Source organism: Mirounga angustirostris, unplaced genomic scaffold (genome assembly GCF_029215605.1).
Source record: "Mirounga angustirostris isolate CCGP_5_RB_7025 unplaced genomic scaffold, mMirAng1.0.hap1 SCAF_6, whole genome shotgun sequence".
Lineage (NCBI taxonomy): Eukaryota > Metazoa > Chordata > Mammalia > Carnivora > Phocidae > Mirounga > Mirounga angustirostris.
The window spans coordinates 83965614-83989312 of NW_026991714.1; the positions used below are offsets into that span (position 1 = coordinate 83965614).

The window sequence follows — 23699 nt, forward strand, 5'->3', positions numbered from 1 at the left end:
TCAGAGCCCATATAAGCTGACTTTCAGGCATCTATTAGCACATGAGGGGATCTGGTTTTCCAGTTCATGGCCAATTAAGAGGGGAAATAAGACAGCATGAACCCTGAGCTAACAGCAAGGACAGAGGAAGAAAAACCCAAACACTAACCTGGAAAAACCTAGCAGCTTGGGACCTTTGCAAGGAGAGTATTTTCCCCAAACACGGCTGTGGATCAGAATCACCTGGGAGCTTTGTAAAACTACAGATTCCAAGCATGAGAAGTCAGCCCTTCAGCCTGGCCTTGAGGACAATGTAGGGCTGTATTATGGCACACCTCCCTAGCTCACCTTCTTAGTTAGGACAGCGATGATCGGAAAGGTCTGTTTAAGAAAACAGGAATTTACACAATAAATTTTACATTTTTTTACTCTAATAGTAAAATTTCAAAAGGCATAAATAAATTACCTTTGATATTCATTGGGGGACATTTGTATTTAAAGCTCCACATGGATTAATGAACTTGAATTGCCAAATTAAGGTTTATAAAGGAAAAGTATGCATAATAAAAAACAAACAGTAAGGGTTGGGCAGGAAGTAGAGGAAATTGGTGAATTACAGGCACCAAAACTGAGCTAATCATCGCTATAAACTCCCATAGCTTAAGGCCTTCTGTTTGGTAATTTTCAACTTTACTCTGGAATTCAGGCTGATCTTCCTTGAAAATACTTCCTTCTCTGATCATACCTTCATGGTTCTTATAATTGCAGATTTTACAGTTTGCTTTCGGTTCGGCATTCATTCTCCTCATATATTTTTGGACTTGTCCTTATGCTCCTTTATTTTCTCTCTCCCTTTTTAAAAAAAGATCTATTTATTCATTTTAGAGAGACAGCACACGGCAGGGAGGGGCAGAGGGAGAGCGAGAGTCTCAAGCAGACTCCGTGCTAAGTGCAGAGCTGATGTGGGGCTCAACTCCAGGACCCTGAGATCATGACCTGAGCCGAAATCAAGAGTTGGACACTTAATGGACTGAGCCACCCAGGCGCCCCTCCTTCATTTTCTCTTATTTTTTATTCTGCTATTACCTCATCTTGCAAAACACATAGGTTTTATTTTCATTTATCTAGTTTTCCGGATTGGCCTCTAAAAGAAAAAGCTGCCCATCTGAGCATCATTTCATTCCTTTGTTCATTCATTCAATAAATTAAAAAGCCCCAAACGCCAAGCACCTGCTCCGTGCGAGGCTCCTCTGCACTGGGTACTGAGGATTAGCACCCTACCCTCGAATTCTGCTGCACGAGGGAGACACATGAAAGACACACACAAAGGCCTGAGGTAGAGAAATTTGGGAACGAAGGGACACTCATGTCAGAACAGGGGGTTGCAGAAGCCTTTTCTGAGGTGACGCACGCAGACGGAGATAGAAACGAGAGAAGGATAAGTCAGCCACATGACAAGCTGTGGGGAAAAGCGTTCCTGCTCCTCGAATGATCTCGTGGTCATCGTCGTCATCTTGAGAACATGCTCTCATTCTCCCATCCTTAGAAGTCCTCTTGACCCACTCTCCCACCAGCCACTGTCTGGTTTCTCTGTGCTCTTTTGCAGCAGAACTTCGTGAAGAGCTGCCTGTGCTCGTTTGCGGTCTCTCTTTCCCATTCTCTCATAAGCCCATTCCATTCACTCCCTGGACAGACTCCAAGCCTGCCCATGTCAAGGTCACCGTTGACCTCACCATTCTGCCGTCATTTTATGAGACCCATGTGCAGCCTCTGACAAAGTCGATTCTCCTCCTTGGTATGCTTTTCCTCTCCTGGCTTCCAGGACTCAGCCCCCTCTTGGTTTTCCTCCTGTCTTGCTGGTTACTCCTTCATACCATAATCATCTCGGCAGGTAACCTGTGCCTCCTGACCCCTTCATGTAGGAATCCCCAGGTGGGGCACACTTGAGAAGTGACCCTTCTCCGTGGGGCTTAGCCTGACCTCCCTGCTGAAAATTACGACAGAACCCTACTCAGACGCTCGTACTTCTTCTCACCTTGTTCTATTTTATTTTTTGATTGCACTAATCATCTCCAAATGCTATATAATATACTTTTTTTGTGTGCATATTACATATTTTATGCCACTGCCTACTGGAAAGAAAGTTCCAGAAGTTTCGTTCACTGATGTATTCCAAGTATCTAGAGTGGTGCCAAGCAGTCTTGCATGAACAAACAAATCAATGTCCCTTTGCAAACCAGCTCCCCTTCCTAACTTCTGCCATTGACTCTGCCACAATCCTTTCTTCCCCAGACTGAAATCATCTTTATTCTTTCAGTCAATCCTTCACTGTACACAGTCCGTTCAAAGTCCTTTCCCCTCTGGTCTGTATTGTGTCTCAAAGTCACATTGCCTTTCCAGCCTCCCAACCTTGACCCTCTTCCAGACCCTCATTACTTCTCCCCTGGAGTGTTGTTTATCCTCGCTCCGCTGTTTCCCCTTTAGTGCATCTTGTGAACCTCTGCCAGATAAATCTTTCTAAAGTACAGCCTTAATCATGACACTCCTTGCCCAGTGAGTAAACTTTTTCACCTGGTATTTACATAGAGATGCATGAGGAGCCTTGGGAGTGGAATGATGGGGGGCTGGGGCAGAGGAATGGAGTCCTGCTGGAGGAAGATCTGGGGAAAAATATTTTTCAGGAATGTTATTTTTCCCCCAAATAGGAAAAAAGTCTGTTCATTTAATTGAAATTTTTGTTTTTTTTAAAAGTTCCTAAGCCGTTAGATATTTTTAAGTATACATCAAAATGTTATGAGCACTCTAAAAAATACATAAAGAATTTTATGGACCTGAACTAACAAAATATATTTAGCTCTGTAAGAAGTGCATAGTGGAAAACAAACAAACAAAACCCATAAATTTTCCTTTTTACCAAATATATTTTGATCCCCCCCCCGAAATTTTTTTTTTAACTTTCAGCTTGAGCATCATAATATCTGACTTCTTCACATTTCTATGCATCTTGATTCTGTACATCTCAATTGCCTGATTAAAAAATAGGAAAAAGATATGAACAGACACCTCACCAAAGAAGATATACAGATGGCAAGTAAGCATATGTAATGATACTCCACATCATCATTGGGGAATTGCAAATGAAAACAACAGTGAGATACACACACCTATTGGAATGGCCAAATCCAAAACACTGACAGTACCAAATGTGGGCAACAGTATGGAGCAGCAGGAACTCCCATTTGTCATTAGTGGGAATGCAAAATGGTAAAGCCATTTTGGGAGATAACTTGGTGGTTTCTTACAAAACCGAACATACTCTTACCATATGACCCAGCAATTATGCTCCTTGGTGCAAATGAATTAAAAACTTAGGTTAACACAAAACCCTGCACGTGGATGTTTATAGAAGTTTTATTCATAGTTGCCAAAATTTAGAAACAAACCAAGATGTACTTTAATAGGTGAATAGATAAACCATGGTACGTCCATATAGTAAAATAGTATTTAGCGATAAAAAGAAATGAGCTATCAAGCCATATAAAGACACAAAGAGGGGAGCCTGCTTCTCCCTCTGCTTCTCACCTTGCTCGCGCTCTCTTGCTCTCTCTCGATCTCTCACACTCTCTCAAATAAATAAATTGGGGCACCTGCGTGGCTCAGTCGTTAAAGCGTCCGCTTTCGGCTCAGGTCTTAATCCCGGATTCCTGGGATCAAGGCCCGCGTCGGGCTCCCTGCTCAGTGGGAAGCCTGCTTCTCCCTCTCTCCCTCCCCCTGCTTGTGTTCCCTCTCTCGCTGTCTCTGTCAAATAAATAAATAAAATCTTTAAAAAAAAATTAATTAAAAAAGACACAAATAAACCTTAAATGCATATTACTAAGTGAAAGAAACTGACCAGAAAAGGCTCCCTGCTGTATGATTCCAATTATCTGACAGTCTGACAAGGAAAATCTGTGGAGATGGCAAAAAGATCCATGACTGCCAGAAGTTGGGGGAAAGCAGGGGTGAATAGGCAGAACAGAGGACATTTAGGGAAGTAAAAATACTCTGCAGGCTACTATAATTGTGGATACATTTCACCATACATTTGTCCAAACCCACAGAATGTATTACACCAAGGATGAACCATAATGCGGAGTATGGACTTCGGTTGATAATGATGTGTCACTGTTAGTTGGCTGATTATAACATGTACCACTCTGGTGGGGGATGTTAATGGTGGGACAGGGGGTGTGTGTGTGTGTTTGCAGGGAGGGGCTATGTGAGAACTCTTTATACTTTCCCTCAATTTTGCTGTGAATCTGAAACTGCTCTTAAAATAATGTCTATTCATTTACAAAAAAATGCTCACAAGTGCCCACTTGCCAGGAATGAAGTAGACAATAATCCCTTCCTAACAATAATGTATGTACATGAGCAAAAATTGGTGAGGCAAAAAATATGCTCAGAATTCTTGGGAATGACCCATCTATGCTCCTGAACTTGCAGTCGACACCATACTCCCTTACTCCATTTCAGCCTCTTCCTCCCATCACTATGCCCGGCGTGTTGTCCTTCCATAGAAGTCTTTCACCTCTAAAGTCATAATCCCACCTCAAATGTTGCCCAGCCATCCCGAGCACTTGATCCAACCACTTATTCTCATCTAGCAGCTTCTCCTATCCTCATTGCCTCCCCATCCTACTTAGCCTCCAAGACCCAGCATTCATCCCTTTGTCTTATCATCTTCAAGCTCCCTTACTTGTCTCCCTTCACACTCAGTGACAGCACCCCTCTCTGGATGAGCCCAGAGGTCCCTCAAGAGAACACCACCCAGGGAGACTGTGGTCATGACACACCTCAGTCAGACCCTCTGCACGTTAGCTCTCTGGCTGGAGCTCTCCTGGCTCTGGAAACTGGGAAGCAAATTCTGGCTGCAGAGCTTGTATCTGGAAAGGATTTCCTGCTTTAGCCAGGTGTTAATGCACTTCCTCCCCTCCCCCCATCGAAAGGAACCAGCGCAGCTCTTTGTCTGAAACGCATTTCACGTAGCGGACAGAATAGTTAACTGTTTTCCCCAGGAGGCCCAGTTTAGTGATAACGGAGACTCAGTGGAATTATATTTCATTTATTTCAATAATAGGAAACTGGGGTTAAAATATGGATTTTGCTTATAAAATACAGGGAGAATGGAAGGAAGGAAGGAAGGAAAGAAGGAAAGAAGGAAAGAAGGAAGGAAGGAAAGAAGGAAAAGAAACCTTAAAATTTTGTTACCAAATATAAAGGCATGCTTAAGGCGACTACTCTGCTGTCTCTGTGTTCAGGTATTATCTTTAGAAACAGGCTTACCTTTTATCTCCTTTGTTTTCATTTGTTTATTTTACACAGAACGGAAGATGTCAAGGAAAATGTGCTGGCAGTTCTACTCATTGTCCTGGTTTCCCTCCTCGGATTTCTGACATTGAACCAAGGCTTTTGCAAGGACATGTGGGTGCTCCTCTTCTGCCTTGTCATGGCCAGCTGCCAGTATTCCCTGTTAAAGGCAAGACCACCTCTAATTCTTACCATCACTAATGTACCCTTGAAATCATGAGATGATGACACAGAGACCTCTGATTTCTGTTCTAGAGCGTTCAGCCTGACCCTGCCTCGCCAATCCACGTAAGTTTCAAATAACGGGCAAGTAGCTTATCTTGTCTGCTTGTGTTAAAGATAGAGGAACAAAACCTATTCAAAAGGCAAAATATATATCAATGTACGTATAGTGAATATAGAAATAGAAATATGAATGCATGATTGCCAAATTTGGGCTAGATCTGAGAGCGTGGTGTGGGTGGTAGTCGGGGGGCAAGGGGGGGTAACAGGATGCAGAGGGTCTTTTCTATCCCACTGGCCTCACGTCAGGGCCAACCATGCAGCCCAGGGGGTGACGACTGGTCTCTACAGTCAGACTGCCTGCTTCTGTTTCCCGGTTCCTCCGCTGAATGTTGGACCCTGAGCAGGATATGTGTACTTGCCCTGTCTCTGTTTCTCTGCATGTCAACAAGGATAATGAAAATGCCTCTAGGGATTGAATAAGATGTTGCTGAGTGAGCGGGGAGCTAGCATTCCTGGTAACATCATTGTGTAAGCACTAGTCATTATGCTCTTTACATGAAGCTGATCTCCCGTTCCACCTTTGCAAGAGTATTGTTACTTTTCGTCCACATAACTTTGGGCTAACTTAGAGCGGAGCCTCTGGGCTCACCATACTGATCTGTTGGTGCTCCCGCGTCCTTCTATGAGCATGGTTTCCACTGACCCAGCTGCCCTGCCCCTGCGGGGTGCCGGGGGACGGGGTCTGGCACGGTCCCCGCAGGTACCCCAACTGCACACCTTTGTGCCGAGCCCTTGCCTGGCGGACTTCTCAGCTCTTTGAGGACCTTCTTTCCTTTGTTATGGTGAGCTGTGCCCGCCCCCCGCCGAAACCCTTCCAGAGAAAGAAAGCTTGATCTTCCCTCCATTGTGCTTTTAAAAAATTCATATCCAGGATTTAGGAATGCTTTTAAATCTGTGATAGCTCATATTTAGCTCATAGTAATTAAGAAAAGCTTATAATTGGACGATCACATGGCATACGTTGCTATCTTGTTAAATTCCTCTGTTCCCCATAATTGGTTTACATATAATACATCTTCTTTTAGTCCAGAGTCTGAATGTCAAGATAAGTAGAAGCAGCATAATTAGGGTATTAAGATGTATTGTTGTGATTATCATCAGAAATCTGGGTTAGGTGGTGTGTGCAGAGATGGGAAGCTCTGAAGTCTCTGCTCAAGCCCACATTGGATGCTGCATCCTCCTCCATCTGCTTCAGGAAATAAAACCTCCTTTCTAGTAATGGCACTTGAGTGTCACCGCTTTCTTGGGTGACTTGGGGGAGGGGTGTTAGATGCTATTAAACACTCATTTCCTGCAGGTACCTTCCGCAATAATGCAGAACATGCTAGGAGAGGTGATGGTGAGGACAACTGCTCAATCCCTGTGGATTTGTCATGGCTGGTAGCAGCCCCCCTCTGTCATTGCTCTAAACTGGAGTACCGTGCGTCAAGTGGTCTAGCTCCTAAAGGGCCCGGTCAAGCAGCTATCCCTGTATGTGAGCCAGCATGTGCACAGTCAGGGAGTATCTAGAAATGACTTCTCTTACTGTCATAATCAGACATGTGTTTATTAATTTGCTCACACAGGTTTCTCAGTAGAGTAGCCCCCGATTTGGATTGCCAGTTTGCTCACAGTTCTAGTGGGAAGAGAAAATACGGGAGCTACAGTGTTTCCTCTTGCCATCTGCCTGAGCCAGGTGGGCATTGAGAAGGCGGATACACCATCTCCAGATTATAAATGTGAAAACCTCAGAAAGGAGGTGGTCAGGGGAGCAAACCAAGTCTGGGCACAGAGGCGGCTCTCAGGCCCGCCGCCAATTCTAGCCCTGGGCATCACGTGATGCTTTTCAAAACTACACTGCTTTGGCTGCTTACCGTTGCCGGGAAGGGGTTTTTACCAAATTCAGTCAATTCTTGCTCTTAGAGCAATTGGCCGATGTTTCTTCTTTGTTTCCTTCCAGAGCACACAGGTGGCGAATTTTGAGCCAGCCGTTCAAACCAGAAGATAGCAAAAATACAAACACTCTGTATATTTCAGATATAAATGCAGGATTAATGATGTGTTAATAGATACAGTACAACAGACCCTGGGCCTGACAGAAATGCATCTGGTTATAAAAGAAAACTTTTATAGGAGAGCTTAAAAAATTGATAGTTTGGGTGGATACTGACAGCATTTGAGGATCAGAGACTCACCATATAATAATGGATGATGAGGCTTTTCACTGACTTATCCAGATCTATACACGGGTCTAACCAACAGTAACCACTGATGATCACCCAGAAAGCAAAGTTCAGTAGGATATCTTTTTTTTTTTTAAAGATTTTATTTATTAGAGAGAGGCACAGTGAGAGAGGGAACACAAGCAGGGGGAGTGGGAGAGGGAGAAGCAGGCTTCCCGCAGAGCAGGGAACCCAGTGCAGGGCTGGATCCCAGGACCCCGGGATCACGACCTGAGCCGAAGGCAGACGCTTAACGACTGAGCCACGAGGCACCCCAGTTCAGTAGGATATCTAAGAGGCAGCAAAAAATGGGCATGTCCTGCACAGAGCCAGACTCAGGTGCCTTTTCCAGCACCTGCAGGGATTCTGAGTGGGTCTGGCTGGGGCAGCACCTGGGAATCTCCACACCCCCCCACTGCCAGGTGATGATAATGGTGGTGATTTCAGATGCCACATGAGCAACCCTGGGGTGGTGTGTAGGTTTGGGGATTTGAATCCAGCCTTACCATGTACAAACCCAGAGATCTTGGGCAAGTTATTTCTATGTATCTCAGGTTTTTCACCTGTAAAAGAGGAAATCATGAAACAGGATTGTAAGGGGATTGAACAAGAAGATACTGTAGTCAAGTGCTCAGCATAGTACCTGGTACTGTGGAAGCACTTGACAAATTTTAGCAGTTTTTTGTGGGCAAAATATGGATAATAAGAGCAACCTCAGTTGGATTTGGTAAAGAGTGAATTGGACAATATATATAATGAGGCCAGCACTGGGCCTATAATATAGTAAGTTTCCTGTTTCCTTGCTCATGGTACAAACTCCAAAGAACAAGGGCTGTAACTTGTTATGTGTTCTATTCAATCAATTCTGGCTACTATACAGTGAAGACATTTGGTACCACTTCCTGTTATTTTAAAAATCACTGGGAATGATTTTTTTTTTAAAGATTTTATTTATTTATTTGAGAGAGAGAGAGCATGAGTGGGCAGAGGGAGAAGCAGACTCCCCGCTGAGCAGGGAGCCCGATGTGGGGCTCCATCCCAGGACCCTGAGATCATGACCTGAGCCGAAGGCAGACGCTTAACTGACTGAGCCACCCATGTGCCTGGGGAATGATATTTGTAAATATACTTTTTATTTTAGAACAGTTTTAGATTTACAGAATATTTGGGAAGATAGTACAGAGAGTTCCCATACCCCACACATTTATCACAACTCGTGAGCTAATATTGATACATTATTAGTAACTAAAATCCATATTTTACTCAGATTTTCTTAGTTTTAACCTAATGTTCCTTTTCTGCTTGAGGATCCAGGATACCACATTGCATTTAGTTATCGTGACAGCTTTTCAGACTTCCCTTATTTTTTGATGATCTTGACAGTTTTGGGGAGTATTACTGGTCAGGGATTTTGTAGCCCACCCCTCAGCTGGGATTTATCTGATGTCTATCTTATGATTAGACTGGGGTTGTACAACTGTGGGAGCAAGACCATAGAGGGGAAGAGCCATTTTCATCATGTCATGTTGAGGGTACATACTGTCTACGTGACTTACCATGATCTCCTAGTGTTTATCAGAGGAATGATTTTGAATGACATACAAAAATTTTCTCAATTCTCAGTCCTAGAAATAAGAAGGTCAACTTAGTCTTTAGTGGCTCTTGATTGAAAATGAAATTATGTTTATCTCTTCAGTTGGGTATTTACTTTGCTCCAAAAAAAGTGTTCTTTAAAGCCTGCGCCACTCCAAATGGCCTTTTTTGAATTCTTATCTACTGAATTTCTGCCATGAGATAGGGGCGGAACTTAGGTCACCACCCTCCCGTCTGTCTTTCACTGCCGCGGAGGGAAGTGCTGAGGCAGTGGGCAAATGTGTAAGGTAGGTGGGGGCAGAGCGGACGGCACCTTGGCCCCCACTCTGAGGGTACTGTCTTGGGCACTTCGCTGCCCCCTTGGTTGGACAACATAATCAACCCATTTGTCAAAATTCATAGACCTGAAAGTTAGGAAGTTGGCCCTGAAATACATCATTCTGTGAAATGAAATTGTAAACTATATGAAATTATAAACTGAGCTTACAGAAACTCATTTGCCTGTGCCTTTTCAATTTTTAAAGTAGCTGGTCAGATTTCCACCGTATTTAAATGGAAGTAGCATTTTAACAGTCAGCTGATAGGAATTATTTGGCCCTTTGGTTGCTGCTTATCTCCTCTACTGCCTTCTCTGGAATGTTTTGGGTTCTCCTCTACACCCCAGGTGGGGAGTCACAGACTACTCACCTGCTCAGGCTTTCCTGGGGCTCTGCTCTCTGTAGGGCAGAGCGTGCCCACCCCACAGCGTTCCTCCTTTCGCTCCACGCACACGGGCGACTGAAACATATCGTTGAAAACGCTCAGATGACTCTAAACGGCAGCTGAGTTGTTAATGCTAGAGTAAAAAAGAACTCATCAACAGGCACGGAGAGATGAGATCTGAGTAAACGAACCTGCACCATCGCAAGAAACTATGAAACAGCCATTCCTATGTTAGCGATGGGGGTTCAGCGTCCCTAACACAGTGTCCCAGAGCAGTGGACGGGACGTGGGGTTATGGTTCTCCCCACTCTCCACGCTCCAGAGCTCTCTTAGGAAAAGTCAACACCCCAAAGCTATTGCTAATGCTTTCCCCCACACTCTATATTTGCTTTGCAGAATGTGTTTAAAGAATGATTATGAATGAAATTCTGTGAAGTCAGGCTGAGTTCTTGGGCCTGGGAGGCCCCAGTGGCGAATACTCTCCTCTTCCTGGTTGTTGCTGGGGGACAGGATGTAGTGGCTAGCACCCAGGAGCCAAATCCTTGCTCGGCCACACTGCTTCCTGCCCGGGAAGCCGGGGGCAGATTTCTTAATTTGGCAAAAAATTAAGGCATAAAACGTATGCCTCAGTTTACTCGTAGCAGAATGAGAATAATAAATACTTCTTAGCGCTGTACCGAGGATTAACCATGTGGGTAGCATGGGGCCTGGCGTGAGATAAATTCACAGCCGCCAGCAAAAATCCTGGGCCCCTGAACATGGCTGGAGGAGCAGGTGTGCAGCCTCCACAGGTATGAGGGGGCCCTTTGCTGCCCTGCGGACCGAGGAAGCAGAGGACACCCGCGGGCCGAGAGCCTGGAGCCGGCACCTGCGGCTGGCTGAGATGGGCTGGTGTTCACAGCCCGGGTTTCCTCACTGCCGAGGCCCAGTGCACTCCAGATTCTCTGAGCCCCCCTCTTCCTTAGAATAAACGCCTTTTATTTTTTCCTTAACAAGTTTGAAGCATTCAACCAGCCTGATGTCTTGATAAGAGGAGAATTCTAATGGCCTCGTCCCTTAGCCACATGCACCCCCACTCTCCAGAGGGGGGGTTCCTGGAGATGTGGATAGACTCTTTCACCTCACCCTTCTGCTGCACTGCTCCCAAAGCGGGGTGGTGACCTTGTACGTGTGGCGGGGGCTGATGGGGAATCCAGCTGCACATGCGGACATCCTCCAAGATGCCCCACAGCTGAAGCTGGGCACGCTCCCCTGGGGTATTTTAAAGTTGAAATCACACGGGAAATAGTTGGATGAGTTGTAAAAAAAAGACTGATCAGACTTCACCTGGAGGAGCGAGTGGAATTTTCCTACTGGAAAAAAGAAACATCAGTCCTCAGGGGTCTGATGGTTGATTCATATGTGAAACAAGGAATTGGGGAGCAGGGGAATGAATATTTTTAGTAGGCTTTCTTAGGAATCAAGGAAAATAAAAGTGACATCTATGCCACACATTAGTGATATGCTTAGAATGGTTGAGGGACCCAAAACATAGAATGGGAAGTGAAGCGAAGCTTTGGCATGATGATGAGAGCAGGCTCTTTGTCAGGGAGCCAGCCTTAAGTTTTGTCTCATAAATTACAATTACGAAGGGAGCGTTCCCATGCCCATAAATAAACTTTGACTTGGCAGATTTAAGATGATATCACAAACTTGTTCAAGACCAGACTTTCAATTCCTAGAAAATGTATTTTTAACCTTTTAGGAAAAGGAAGAATCAGGGCAAGTGGGAGGCAGCTCTTTAATTTTATATCCTAAATGGTGTCACTTTGAGGAATGTCTTATATGTTTGTGTATTTGTATATTAAGTAGCTGTCTATACCAACCAAGTTAGTTTGCTTTTCACTTGATAAGAAATGCATTAAGATTTCACTTAGGCTTTAGTTTCAATTTTTTTTTTAATGCCCAAAAAGTATTCCCATACCCACTAATCTATGACCCAGTTGGATTCAAAAGGAAATTTCTGAAGAGTGCAAATATTCCTTTCAAGACTGAGTCTGGACTCAGGGCCAAACATAGCCAGTCCCCATGGACAGCCTGTGTTTTCCTTCCTATTAAAAGATGGTCTCAGAATAGGACCATTCTATTATAGAAGCAGTGGCAATTTAAATTGCATTTCTAAATATAACTATGTTCAAGGCAGTGACTTTAAATATGCACATGCGAACCCATATCACTTTAATCTTTACTTTTTATACCCAAAGTAGTTCATGAATTGCAAAGAATATTCTCCCCCTAATTCATTTTTGTTGGTTTTTTGAACTTTATGAATTGTGCTTTGGTTTGTGACATATAAATTCTTCATTGGCTTTTGCCCTGGAAAGTTTGATGTTATATCTTTTCCTTAATTTTTCTATTTAAGGAGAAGAATAAAAATGTTTCTACTTCTCCTCATAGCAATATTTTGAGGGCTAAGATGAGATCTGTTAAGTTTTTGGTCTTCCTCAAAGGAAAATGTATATAAATGGTGACTTTTTAAAAATTGGATTATTCCCCCTGTGCTACACTAAGATGTTTTATGCAATCTCTGCGGGTGTAACTTTGCACCTGTATTAGCTTGCTTTTTAAGACAAGGAAATCGAAGCCCACCACTTATAATTCTGTTTCTTATTAATAGCAGGGCTCAAGTTAGACCATGTAGAGCAAATAAGGGTTTATCTTCGTTTTGCCCTTGAAATGAACAATACAAATGGATGTTTCACTATTAGGGACGCGTTGCATTAGATCTAGATTGTATCTAAGGGTGGTAATTAAATTTTCGGCTAAATCTTGTTGAGTCTGAGAGGCATAACATTCTTTTTTATATTCTTGTTCTTAATTGTCAGAATAAGTATCAGAGTTTTTTTTTCTTTTCCTGGTGTTTTGTATATATGAATTATGGAGGGAGAGGGGGGAGAATGTGATTTATGTTTTAAGTTGTGTGATATGATATGATATGATATGATATGATATGATATGATGTGAATTACTGACTATGAAGCTTTTGTTAATCAAAATAATAGGTACCATTCAGAAATTGTGTTTTTTTCTAGGGACACAACCAAATCATAACATATAGCAGACCAATCTATTTTTGTGTGCTGTGTGGCCTTATTTTGCTTCTTAATACAGGGGCCAAAGCCCGGCACCCTCCCACTTACGTTGTCTATGGCCTGAAGCTCTTCTCTCCAAGGTCCCTCCAGTCAGCTAGGGACCTCTTAATAGGTGAGTGAATTTGGGGGTTGTGGGGAAGAACATAGAGGAGGGTGGATATGTCTCCCCTTTATATTCTGAATCACTAGCAGGAGAAACATCCTTATGTGGTTACTGGATGAAGAGATGTGCATTTCTCTTTTGGCTTGTACACCTTCAGAAGATGGTCTGGGAGCTGGAGCCCTACACCATCCAATAGCAGAATTATTCTAAAGGATTGTGGTATCCATGACCAAGAAGTAGTAACATTGTAGTATCTGAAGACTGGTCACTATGGTGCCTGGTGTGGGGTGTCAGGGGGCTCCCCAGGGTGGGGGTGGTTTTGCCACCAGGGTGGCAGCCACGGCCCCACCCACATGGCACAGACACTCCGCCAACGCCCAAGGGTGCATGGTTCTCAGTCCAGGTGGAGTCCCAGCCTGTCACTGGTCCACTTGGTGCACCTTAAGGTCTAGGCGGTATTTCATGTAAAATGCTCTGTTTACACAGGTAACCTGCCCAGGGTCATGGTTCGGCACCTGGCTGTTTGAATTCCAGCTCTGCCACTTTGCTAGTTGTGTGACCTTGAGAAAAAATTCAACAGTAATATGGGGACAAAAATAGTACCCACCTCAGAGGTCGGTGCAAGTGAGTTAGTACATTTAAACCTATGAACCAGTGCCGGGCACCAGGTATTAGCTATTATTATTATTATTATTATTATTATTATTATTATTATTATGTGGCAAGGCTGCCCCAGTATTGCCTGCAGCTCTGAAGACGTGACTGCTCTGAGAATCCTAGTCATGACATCCCAAGGTTGACATGCACGCCAACCTGTGATTGGCTGTGATCACATTGTGCAAATGAGTTGATAAAGGGCACCAGCCTCTGGATCTACCGCTTGCCAGTTGGATATCTTACTCAAGAGGAGCTTTTCAAAGCCATAGGTCCGATATCATTCTTTCTCTGGCCCCCATGACAACTTCCTGAGCCTCTCAAGTGGGACTGAGAAGGGCCCCCAGATATGGCGTATCTTTGTGTTCCTTGTAGGAGAAAACCATGGTAGACATTCCACCATCTGACTCTCCTTCCGAACCACTATCTCCCCATTCCTCTTCCTCCTGTATTGGCAGCAAACTATTCACTCCCCCATATGCAGCCCCCCACAAGGCAACCTTTGTCTGTGTCCTCAATATCTCTCTTCCTATTACATCATGTGAGGGGCCGAGTAGCTTCTTAATAGCGAAGGGTCAGGCACCATGTTTAGAGAATCTCTGAGCTCAAGTAGGAAACAGAAACATTGGGGGGAAAAAAGAACTGATCCCATGATTAGATTCCCAGGCAGTGCTTCTTGCCCAAGAATATTTGCTTCTACCGTTTCTGATATTTTTCAGTTTACTTTTTTATATTACTTGAAGTTCCTTCAGTTGGAACACACACACACACACACACACTCCCATGCACACACACACCCCAAGAAAGACTTTCAGATACTTTTACCTTCTTATAAAGGAGCTCACCCATCTCCCTCCTGAGATTAGCTGCAAGGAAAGAGAGCTTCAGGAAACACAGATGCCCAGGCACGGTTGTGCATGCTGGAGACCATCCTTTCCTGCTGTCTTCTTGCAGATAGTAGTGCTGGAGTCCAGACCTCAAGGGCCCACGAGGGTCTCGGGATTAGCAGTGGAGAGGGCAGGAAAGCATTTTGGAAAGTGTTCGAGAAACATGTGTCCATGTCAAAATGTTGCCTCTGCTCTCTGCAGTGCACGCTCAATCTTGGGTACCCCATGACCATCTTTTCCCAGGTTCTCAAGCATGGGTTAGTGTTCCTAGACCTGGAGCCCTGACTACCTTGGCGCCTCCTCATCTCATCCTCATGCCTCACGTTCCTGTTCTGTGGCGCCCCTGACCCCTTTGACCAAGCTAGTTGATGGCCCATTTCCCCTAAGCTTGGCCCCATCTTCTGTCCCCCCATAACCCATACTTTCCATAGCACCAGACCCATTTCATAGTGGTCTGCTTCACTTGTGATTGTTTGACTAATGTCTGTGCCCTCGCTAGCCTGTGTCCTGCTGGGTAAGTGCAAGGCAGAGCCCAAGCCTCCTTTCTCATACCGAATCCCTGGCACCCCGTGCTGTGTCTGGTAAATATAGGCACTGAAGAAATGTTTGTTGAGTGGATGAACTGATGAACACAAGTGTGCTCTAAGTATTAAGGAAATTAATGTATGGGTGAACTTTTGGAATACTCATTCATAGATCAGGGAAAGCTCACCATCATTCTCGGACTGTTCACCTCGGCCCTTACAGTAAGTAGGGACCTAATACACACCTATTGATGATTTGGAGAACAAGGAAGAAAAGCATGACATACATTCCATTTAGAAATTGTTTTTCTGTACACGGGTGTCTTTCATTTCTCTTTTTCTTTAATTTGCTACTATAAATGAGCCAATGCCACTGAATACATATAGTTATCTTGGCATAGCAGACTTGCCGTGGCATCAGAAGGTGAAATGTTATTAGGGCTCAAAAAGTAAGACCTTAATGTACTCGGTAAAAGCCCGAGGTCTTGCTTTTAGCAGAAACCCTTGTTCTAAAATAAGCTACTGGCTGTGTGTATTCTCATTTTATTTTTCTTCGAACCAATTCCGTGGAGGAGTGGAGATGGGGCGGGGAATATGGCCTTCCTTATCTTTCTATCTGGAATCCCTTTTCCTCATTAAAGCTTTTCTTTAAGAGATATTTTTGTCTGCTTGTCAACGGTAACAAGTAAAAATAGTGATAAATAATCTAGCAAGCCAACTAAATGACTTCTGGGATAAAGAAAAATGGAAAAAGAGAACAATAGCAATCCCCATGGAGTGAATGTGTTAAACACACTAATTTGCACTGAGCAGGAAAAGACTGTGGAAAAAATTTAGAACAATTAGGAATGGGAGGAAGGCCATAGAGGTGTATACCGATTTTCTGACTTGAGGAGGGAAAAGCAAGGGCAACTCAAAGTCATTCATTCTTCTTTGTGGAGCCTTTCCACCTTCTGTCCCTCACTACCAAGGGATCTGAGTGTATATAGCTGCTGCCATTGTTAGGTTCAGAAACTAACAAGGAGAGAAGAAAAAATGAGGAGAGAACAGAAGGGTATTGGGATGAAGAAGTAGTGTAGGTTTCCTATAGCTGCCATAACAAAGTAATGCTAATGGATGGCTGAGAACATTAGAGATTTATTGTCTCATAGTTCTGTAGGCCAGGAGTTTAAAATCTCTGAAGACACAAGGGAAGGACTTCTCCGGGCCTCGCTCCTTGGCTCGTAGATGGCCTTGTCCCTGTGTCTGTCCACATCGTCTTCCCTCTGTGTGTGTGTGTCTGGCTCTATGTCCAAATTCCCCCTTTTTATAAGGACATCAGGCATATTAGACCAGGGCCCACCCTAATGACCTCATTGTAACTTGATTATGAGCCAAGACCCTATTACCAAGTGAGGTCACGTTTACAGGTACTGTTTTGGAGGGACACGATTCAATCCTTTTAACAAGGAGCATTTAAGAAAAAGGACAAGAGAGAAGCAGGAACTAAGCACACTTGACCTTGTTTCCCATCGTGTGGTCAAAGGTGCTATGTGCCTCTCATGCTGTGATCCTCCTCTGGCTGGTCCTGGGGGGTGTGAAATGTTTCTTAAAGTTGTGCCTTACTGCTGATATTTCTGGTACCTGTTGCCACTCCTGCTTTCCGCACAACACCATCAACCTGAGGTGGATGCGAGGGAGACGAGGCAGCAGAGGAAGGGGGCAGGAAAGGAGCACAGAGTATCCGTGGGTGCTGCTTTGGGCCTGAGCTGACCCTCCCCGCTCTGCCTGCCAGGGCAGAAGGGGCCGAATGTGAGCCAGTGGTGGGAGATGATCCAGGTGGAAATCGGGTAGGTGGGAAAGGTGGAGAGGCTCCTCATCCTATTTAAGGCGAGGAGAGGAGCATCTCAAAGCTGAGCATCTCAGTCAGATAATAGAACAACAGAAGAAGGTGGGATGTACGCTGACAGGAGGTGGGGAACTTGGGGGCCAAACGTGGGGACATAAGACAAAGTCAGTGGCAGGGACTTGTTGATTTTATAGGGGGGGCAGGGAGGGGAATTAAAGACATAGAAACACTGAGGTAATATTCTTACATAATTTTTCCTTCTAAGACCCCTCCTGTATATTCAAAATACTCCTGTGCACACTTCTTTTTTCATTAAAAGGCACAAAATTTTGTCTTTATTTCTGGGAGTAAGGGGAAGAGACCTCTGAATCGGTCCTCCTTAGCTTGCTCAGTCAGAGTTGGTGACCTCTGGGCTGGAATTTTTATTTATTTATTTGTTTGTTTATTTCTTTATTTATTTTTATTATGTTATGTTAGTCACCATACAGTACATCATTAGTTTTTGATGTAGTGTTCCATGATTCATAGTTTTGTATAACACCCAGTGCTGAATGCAATACATGTCCCCCTTAATACCCATCACCTGGCTAACCCATCCCCCCACCTCCTCCCCTCTAGAACCCTCAGTTTTTTTTCTCAGAGTCCATAGTCTCTCATGGTTCATCTCCTTCTCTGATTCTGCCCCTCTTCATTTTTCCCTTCCTTCTCCCTAATGTCCTCCATGCTATTCCTTATGTTCCACAAATAAGTGAAACCATATGATAATTGACTTTCTCTGCTTGGCTTATTTCACTTAGCATAATCTCCTCCAGTCCCATCCATGTTGATGTAAAAGTTGGGTATTCATCTTTTCTGATGGCTGAGTAATATTCCATTGTATATATGGACCACATCTTCTTTATCCATTCGTCTGTTGAAGGGCATCTTGGCTCTTTCCACAGTTTGGCTATTGCGGACATTGCTGCTATGAACATTGGGGTGCATATGGCCCTTCTTTTCACTACATCTGTGTCTTTGGGGTAAATACCCAGGAGTGCAATTGCTGGGTCATAGGGTAGCTCTATTTTTAATTTTCTGAGGCACCGGGCGCCTGGGTGGCTCAGTTGGTTAAGCGACTGCCTTCGGCTCAGGTCATGATCCTGGAGTCCCTGGATCAAGTCCCGCATCGGGCTCCCTGCTCGGCGGGGAGTCTGCTTCTCCCTCTGGCCCTCCCCCCTCTCATGTGCTCTCTCTCATTCTCTCTCTATAAATAAATAAAATCTTTAAAAAAAATTTTTTTTTCTGAGGCACCTCCACACTGTTTTCCAAAGTGGCTGTACCAACTTGCATTCCCACCAACAGTGTAAGAGGGTTCCCCTTTCTCCACAACCTCTCCAACATTTGTTGTGTCTTTCCCTGTCCATTTTGCCATTCTGACTGGTGTAAGGTGGTATCTCAGTGTGGTTTTGATTTTGATTTCCCTGATGGCTAATGATGATGAACATTTTTTCATTTGTATGGCTGGAATTTTTAATACTTTCCACCAGCGTAACTTCAGTGAAAGTCTACAAAAGGGGCCCGGCTTTGTAATTATCCCACAGATGAGGAAGCCAAAGGTCTTCAATTCTTAGTGTCCTATTTCAAAAGGAGCATGAGCAAAGCTGGAGTGTGCCCCGAGGAACATAACCACCGGGGCTGCACTGCATCTGGAGTTGGGGCAAAAGAGTGGGATGTCCACGCAGTGGCGGTTCTCTGTCGTAGCGGTAATAACTAGTCCCGGCCCATGGCAGGTGCATTATGGCTCACTGCAAGAAAGGCCTGTAAAATGGTTTGGGTTAGAGCTGTCCAGTGGTAGCATGGGCTTTGCCTAGTGAAGCACGGAGGTCCTGACTTGGAAGGGGCTCAGGCAGGAAGAGGTGGTTGGCTGTCCATTGTAGGAGGCACTGCATGGGTCCTTCTTAGATCCGAGACTTTTATGTTTTATGTTTGTGCTTAGGACCGTGACCCCCAACCTACAACAATGCAGCTTCAAAAATGCCACCCTTAGAGATAGGTGGAGGTTTGGGGACTACTTACTGGAATGTACCCCTCTCCTCTGCCCAGAGAGACCTCACATTTGTCTTCTCTATGTGTCTTCTCTATAGACTGTTTCTGGGGCTCGATATGGTCCACAGGCAGGATAATTAGTTAACACCAGATACAGCATGTTGGAGACACACAATGTATATATTCCCATCAACTCCTTAGGTTTCAGTTTTATTTCCATGTTATTTTAATTCTGCTTGTTTTCATCCCAAAGCTGCAACTGCAATAGTCATGGGATAGAATAGTAACGAATATCATTATTCACATTTAAAAAAAGAAACAAGCAAGTTATAATGTTTTTATTTGTAAATGTTGCTTGTAAAGAAATGGAACAGTACCAGAAGTTTCTGCATTTATGGTAATTATTAGGGAAAATGAAGAGTAGCAGTGAGAGAAAATTATACACCCTCTCAGTGGTATGCTAAGGAAAAAAAATCTTTGTTCACAGGCAAAATTGCCGACAACCACAGGGACTATTTTTTTTTTTAACTTTTGGAAGAAGGTCAAAATGACCTCAGCAACTTCAAGTGTGATTTTCTAATTGCCCTACTAATGCAGGAAGCGTTTCGCTGCTTTTTAAAAAAAATTTTTTTTTTAAGATTTTATTTATTTATTCATGAGAGACAGAGAGAGAGAGAGAGGCTGAGGGAGAAGTAGGCTCCCAAGGAGCAGGGAGCCCAATGTGGGACTCGATCCCAGGACCCTGGGATCATGACCTGAGCCGAAGGCAGACGCTTAACCATCTGAGCCACCCAGGTGCCCCTCCCTGCTTTTTTATTCTCGTGATCTGCAGCCTGACAGATGAGATGCGTGGCCTCCGCCTCACTCTCCTTCCACCTCCCTGGCTTCGGTTTTAAAGCCTAGAGATCTTCTCTAATACATCCTGGAGAGGAGCTAGATCCTGGGCTCCACAGTGACTGTTGCCTTCTACTGTGGTTGCAGGGAGCTCCCATGCTGCGAGCCTCTCACCGTTGGATCGTCCTCGAGCCATGATTCACTGGCTCTGATTCTTTGCGCTTCCATAGCTGGGGTTTCATTACCTAATGTATTTCTTACAGAGAACGCTTCCTTACCTCTGCTTTGCTGAGCAGTTTCTAATATTCAGCTGCCTTTAATTTTATTTGACATCCATACTTTTCCCTGGAGTTCTTCCTTCTTGGTGTCATTTTTGCCACATGCACACAGCTCTTGAGAACGTGAACCAATGCAACCTCAAAGCATCTTCTGTGCACCCCTACCCTGGCCATGAGTACTCCACGGTATAGTGCAGCATGTCATCTTTCCTGCTGGGTTTGAGTCTCAAAGTTGAGAGAAGAAGTACTAGTCAGTCTGCTTGAAATTATATGGGAATACAATTTGGATGCTCCTGTGTTCTATAATTAAATTTCTTTTTATAAAAGATTTATTTATTTATTTTAGGGAGAGAGAGAGAGCCAGGGGGTAGGGGCAGAGGGAGAGGAGGAGAGAGAATCCCAAAGCAGACTCCTTGCTGAGTGCGGAGCCCCACATGGGGCTCGATCCCAGGATCTTGAGATCATGACCTGAGCGGAAACCAAGAGTCGGCCGCCCAAACCACTGAGACCACCAACTGCTCCAAATTTCTATTTATTTCTTACATCTTTCCCCATCTCTGATTTCCATTCACAAAACCTGAAAAAAAGAAGTTGTGTCCTATTATGTCCAGCAGATCAGTATTTGTATCTTATTGCCTACTTTGACTGAAAAGTGGATTCCTCACAGATGCTCTAGGTTATTACAATATCGTTGAAATCTTGCCACAGAAAACATTACAGCAAAATCACCAGGTGTATCAAAATATGGCTCCAACCCCAAGAGAGTTGGAACAGGTCCTTGGTGTTGTTGTGGAAGGGTTTGTCCCATACTTATTTTCAGGTGACTATTAGCAGGAGCATGGGACATATGAAGACTCTCGTTTCTACAATTTCATGATGAAAAGTTTGCATTTCTGATTTTTCAGAAATAGCTGAACCCCCCCCCCCATCATCCCCACTCCCACTGTCGACTGTGGTCTATGTCCAGTGTTAGCACACAATTCCAAAGTTCAGGCATATGGGATTTCAAATCAAATTTCCTTAGTTTTATTAGGGCTTACCAGGATCAAACTTCATTGACATTCTCCTCAATAAACTGAGAAGACAGATGTGTTACAGCAGAAGGAATGGCAGTTTCTGGGTTTCTATGAAATCCAACTTACATAGACTTGAGGGAGAGACAGGGACAGGGACAGAGCTGTAAAATGCAGCTCTAGCACATTCAATTTCCTCTAACAAATGATCTCTGAAACGTCGAATCCTGGCATGTGGACGTCTTATCGAGTTGCACTGTTCCAAATTTTGGGAGGGGGCATAGCCTTCCTCTGGTCAGGCAGGGTTGCCTTCATGTCCCAGATGCTCCGGTCCCAGGAAGTCAGGCCCTTCACTGTCCCACTGTCACTGTGTGTGGTTTCTTAATCACCACCCTCCCCTGTTCGCCTGCAAACCTGGAGTTCCCACTGAACTTGAATTTGCAGGCGGCATTCAGGTGTGGCGACTCTCAGCACCTCAAGTGCTCCCACTGACAGAAGCACAAAATGAGGAGCCCCTGGCTCCCATTTTTACACCTCCCACCCCCGTGCAGGGAGAGACCTGCATACCTATTGCCTTTAGCTTTACCTGTTCCTGGAGTTTCCCAGTTTCTTCCCCCCACCCTCATGCCCCTCAAGTGCAAGCCCACTCTTGCACACTGTGGACTGGTCCACTGTCTCCCTCACCATCTGAGGTCTCTGCTCAGTCCTGGGCTCGCCTGTGTTCTTTGCCTGGGCCTCTTCCTCAGACGCAGCTCCTTGTTACTTCCAACGGCGCATTTCCACTTGGCCCGCAGACCTTCCTCCTGTGGGTGCGAGGAGTCCAGTATTGCCTCCAGGACGCGGGCAGGGGGGCGGCTGAGAGCTGGAAGGGGAGCAGGCAGGATTGCCTCGGGGACCTGGGGACCAGCAGCTGCACACTTACTGTCCATTTTGTCTGTTCACTTCCAGTATTTTTATATTGCTTCCCTGCAATCTCCCTCCTCGGGCTCTTCCCGCAGATCAACACTTTCTGCATTTATCTTTTGGAACAAATTGACATGCTATTTTTTGGAGGTTCTGGTAAGTCGTCTACATCCTACTCTTCCTGTAAAGGAGTCTAAAGTTTTGATAAGGGCTGAATGGAATGAGAGTCTGGACAGCTCGGTTTTCTTTGTCCTGAACACTGAGCTATTTCTTGTGTGCACCTGGACAGACAGGGGACCCTGGTCTCCCCCCTGAGGGGACCCTGGTCTCCCCCCTGTGTGGACCCTCCCTTGACATAGCACCTTAGATTCCCACCATGGTGGCTAAAACCTCACCTAATCCTTACCTGCAGACTTTGTGCAGATTGCTTAACTGTAAAGTTTACTCTTCTCTAAATGAAATAAACACACGGATCTCACAGAGTCGCTGTAAGAATGAAATGAAATTGTACATAAAGAGCTACAGCATAGCTGGTGATCCGGTACTGTTCCTGTCTCATCACACACACACACACACACACACACACGCACACACACAATGAGCACTGCTTGTTTGTTAGATCGCTCTCTCTCTGTCTAGCCCCCCTTTCTTCTGCGGGAACCTTCATCTGTGATGTTTATTTCGGCCAGCAACTCTCAACTGAAAGCAAGGAGGTCTCCCTCCCTCCACACTGGACATGTTCACACAGTCTTCTAAGAATGTTGCCAAAAATTCTTTTTCAATGCTTTTCTCCAGAAGTTTTAGTAAATGGTCAGTCTCTCTTTTTTTTTTTTCTTTCTTGTATTAAGTCATCCAGTGCTTTTGACTGATCCCATGGAGGTATTCTTTGCCCCTTTGGCAGGCATTTTGCACTCGAAAGCTACAACCTTGTCTTTGCACTTTCTTCCATGTATTGATTGTGAGACTGTTGGTGTTTGTGTTGCAGCTGTTTGTGGGATGACATCGGCTATTTACAGCGTGGCCCGGAGTGCCGTGGCCACTGGCCTGCTCCACGCATTCTGCTTCAGCGCCGTGAAGGTAGGTGTGAGGCCCGAGGGCCTTCTCCCTTCTCCTTGCATCCATTAAATCAACTGGTGGTTTAAGTGAACAGATATTTTCCTCTAATTACAAAAGAAATGGGATCTGAGCGCATCAGGAAGAGCAGGGCCTGGTGGGTAGTGCCTTGGTGGTATTGGAAGACCCCTTAAGCTATCTGATTTGCCAGGGAGCACTGGCCCCCTTCCACACAAGTCTCTCGGCATCATTACTGACCCTGAAGGGGCCTCTGCTGAGCACGGTGGTCAACAGGACCTGTGTGTTTACCTTCTCTGCTTTCTGGAATGTCGCTCAAAAGATGGGAAAGAGATAAAA

The 23699-nt window shown here is 44.7% G+C and overlaps 1 protein-coding gene across 4 annotated transcripts in view; it reads left to right on the top strand.

The window, feature by feature from the left end:
* Positions 1 to 23699, top strand: part of PCNX2 (pecanex 2) — a 306833-nt gene that overhangs the window by 80005 nt on the left and 203129 nt on the right. For 3 of the 4 annotated variants that reach the window (XM_064594619.1, XM_064594618.1, XM_045877819.3), the window contains 5 exons: positions 5344 to 5497; positions 5584 to 5616; positions 13181 to 13352; positions 22335 to 22445; positions 23275 to 23366. In XM_064594619.1, the coding sequence (XP_064450689.1) occupies positions 5344 to 5497; positions 5584 to 5616; positions 13181 to 13352; positions 22335 to 22445; positions 23275 to 23366 (562 nt within the window). The remainder of the gene's footprint in view (positions 1 to 5343; positions 5498 to 5583; positions 5617 to 13180; positions 13353 to 22334; positions 22446 to 23274; positions 23367 to 23699) is intronic. The other variant, XM_064594620.1, reaches the window with a different exon arrangement.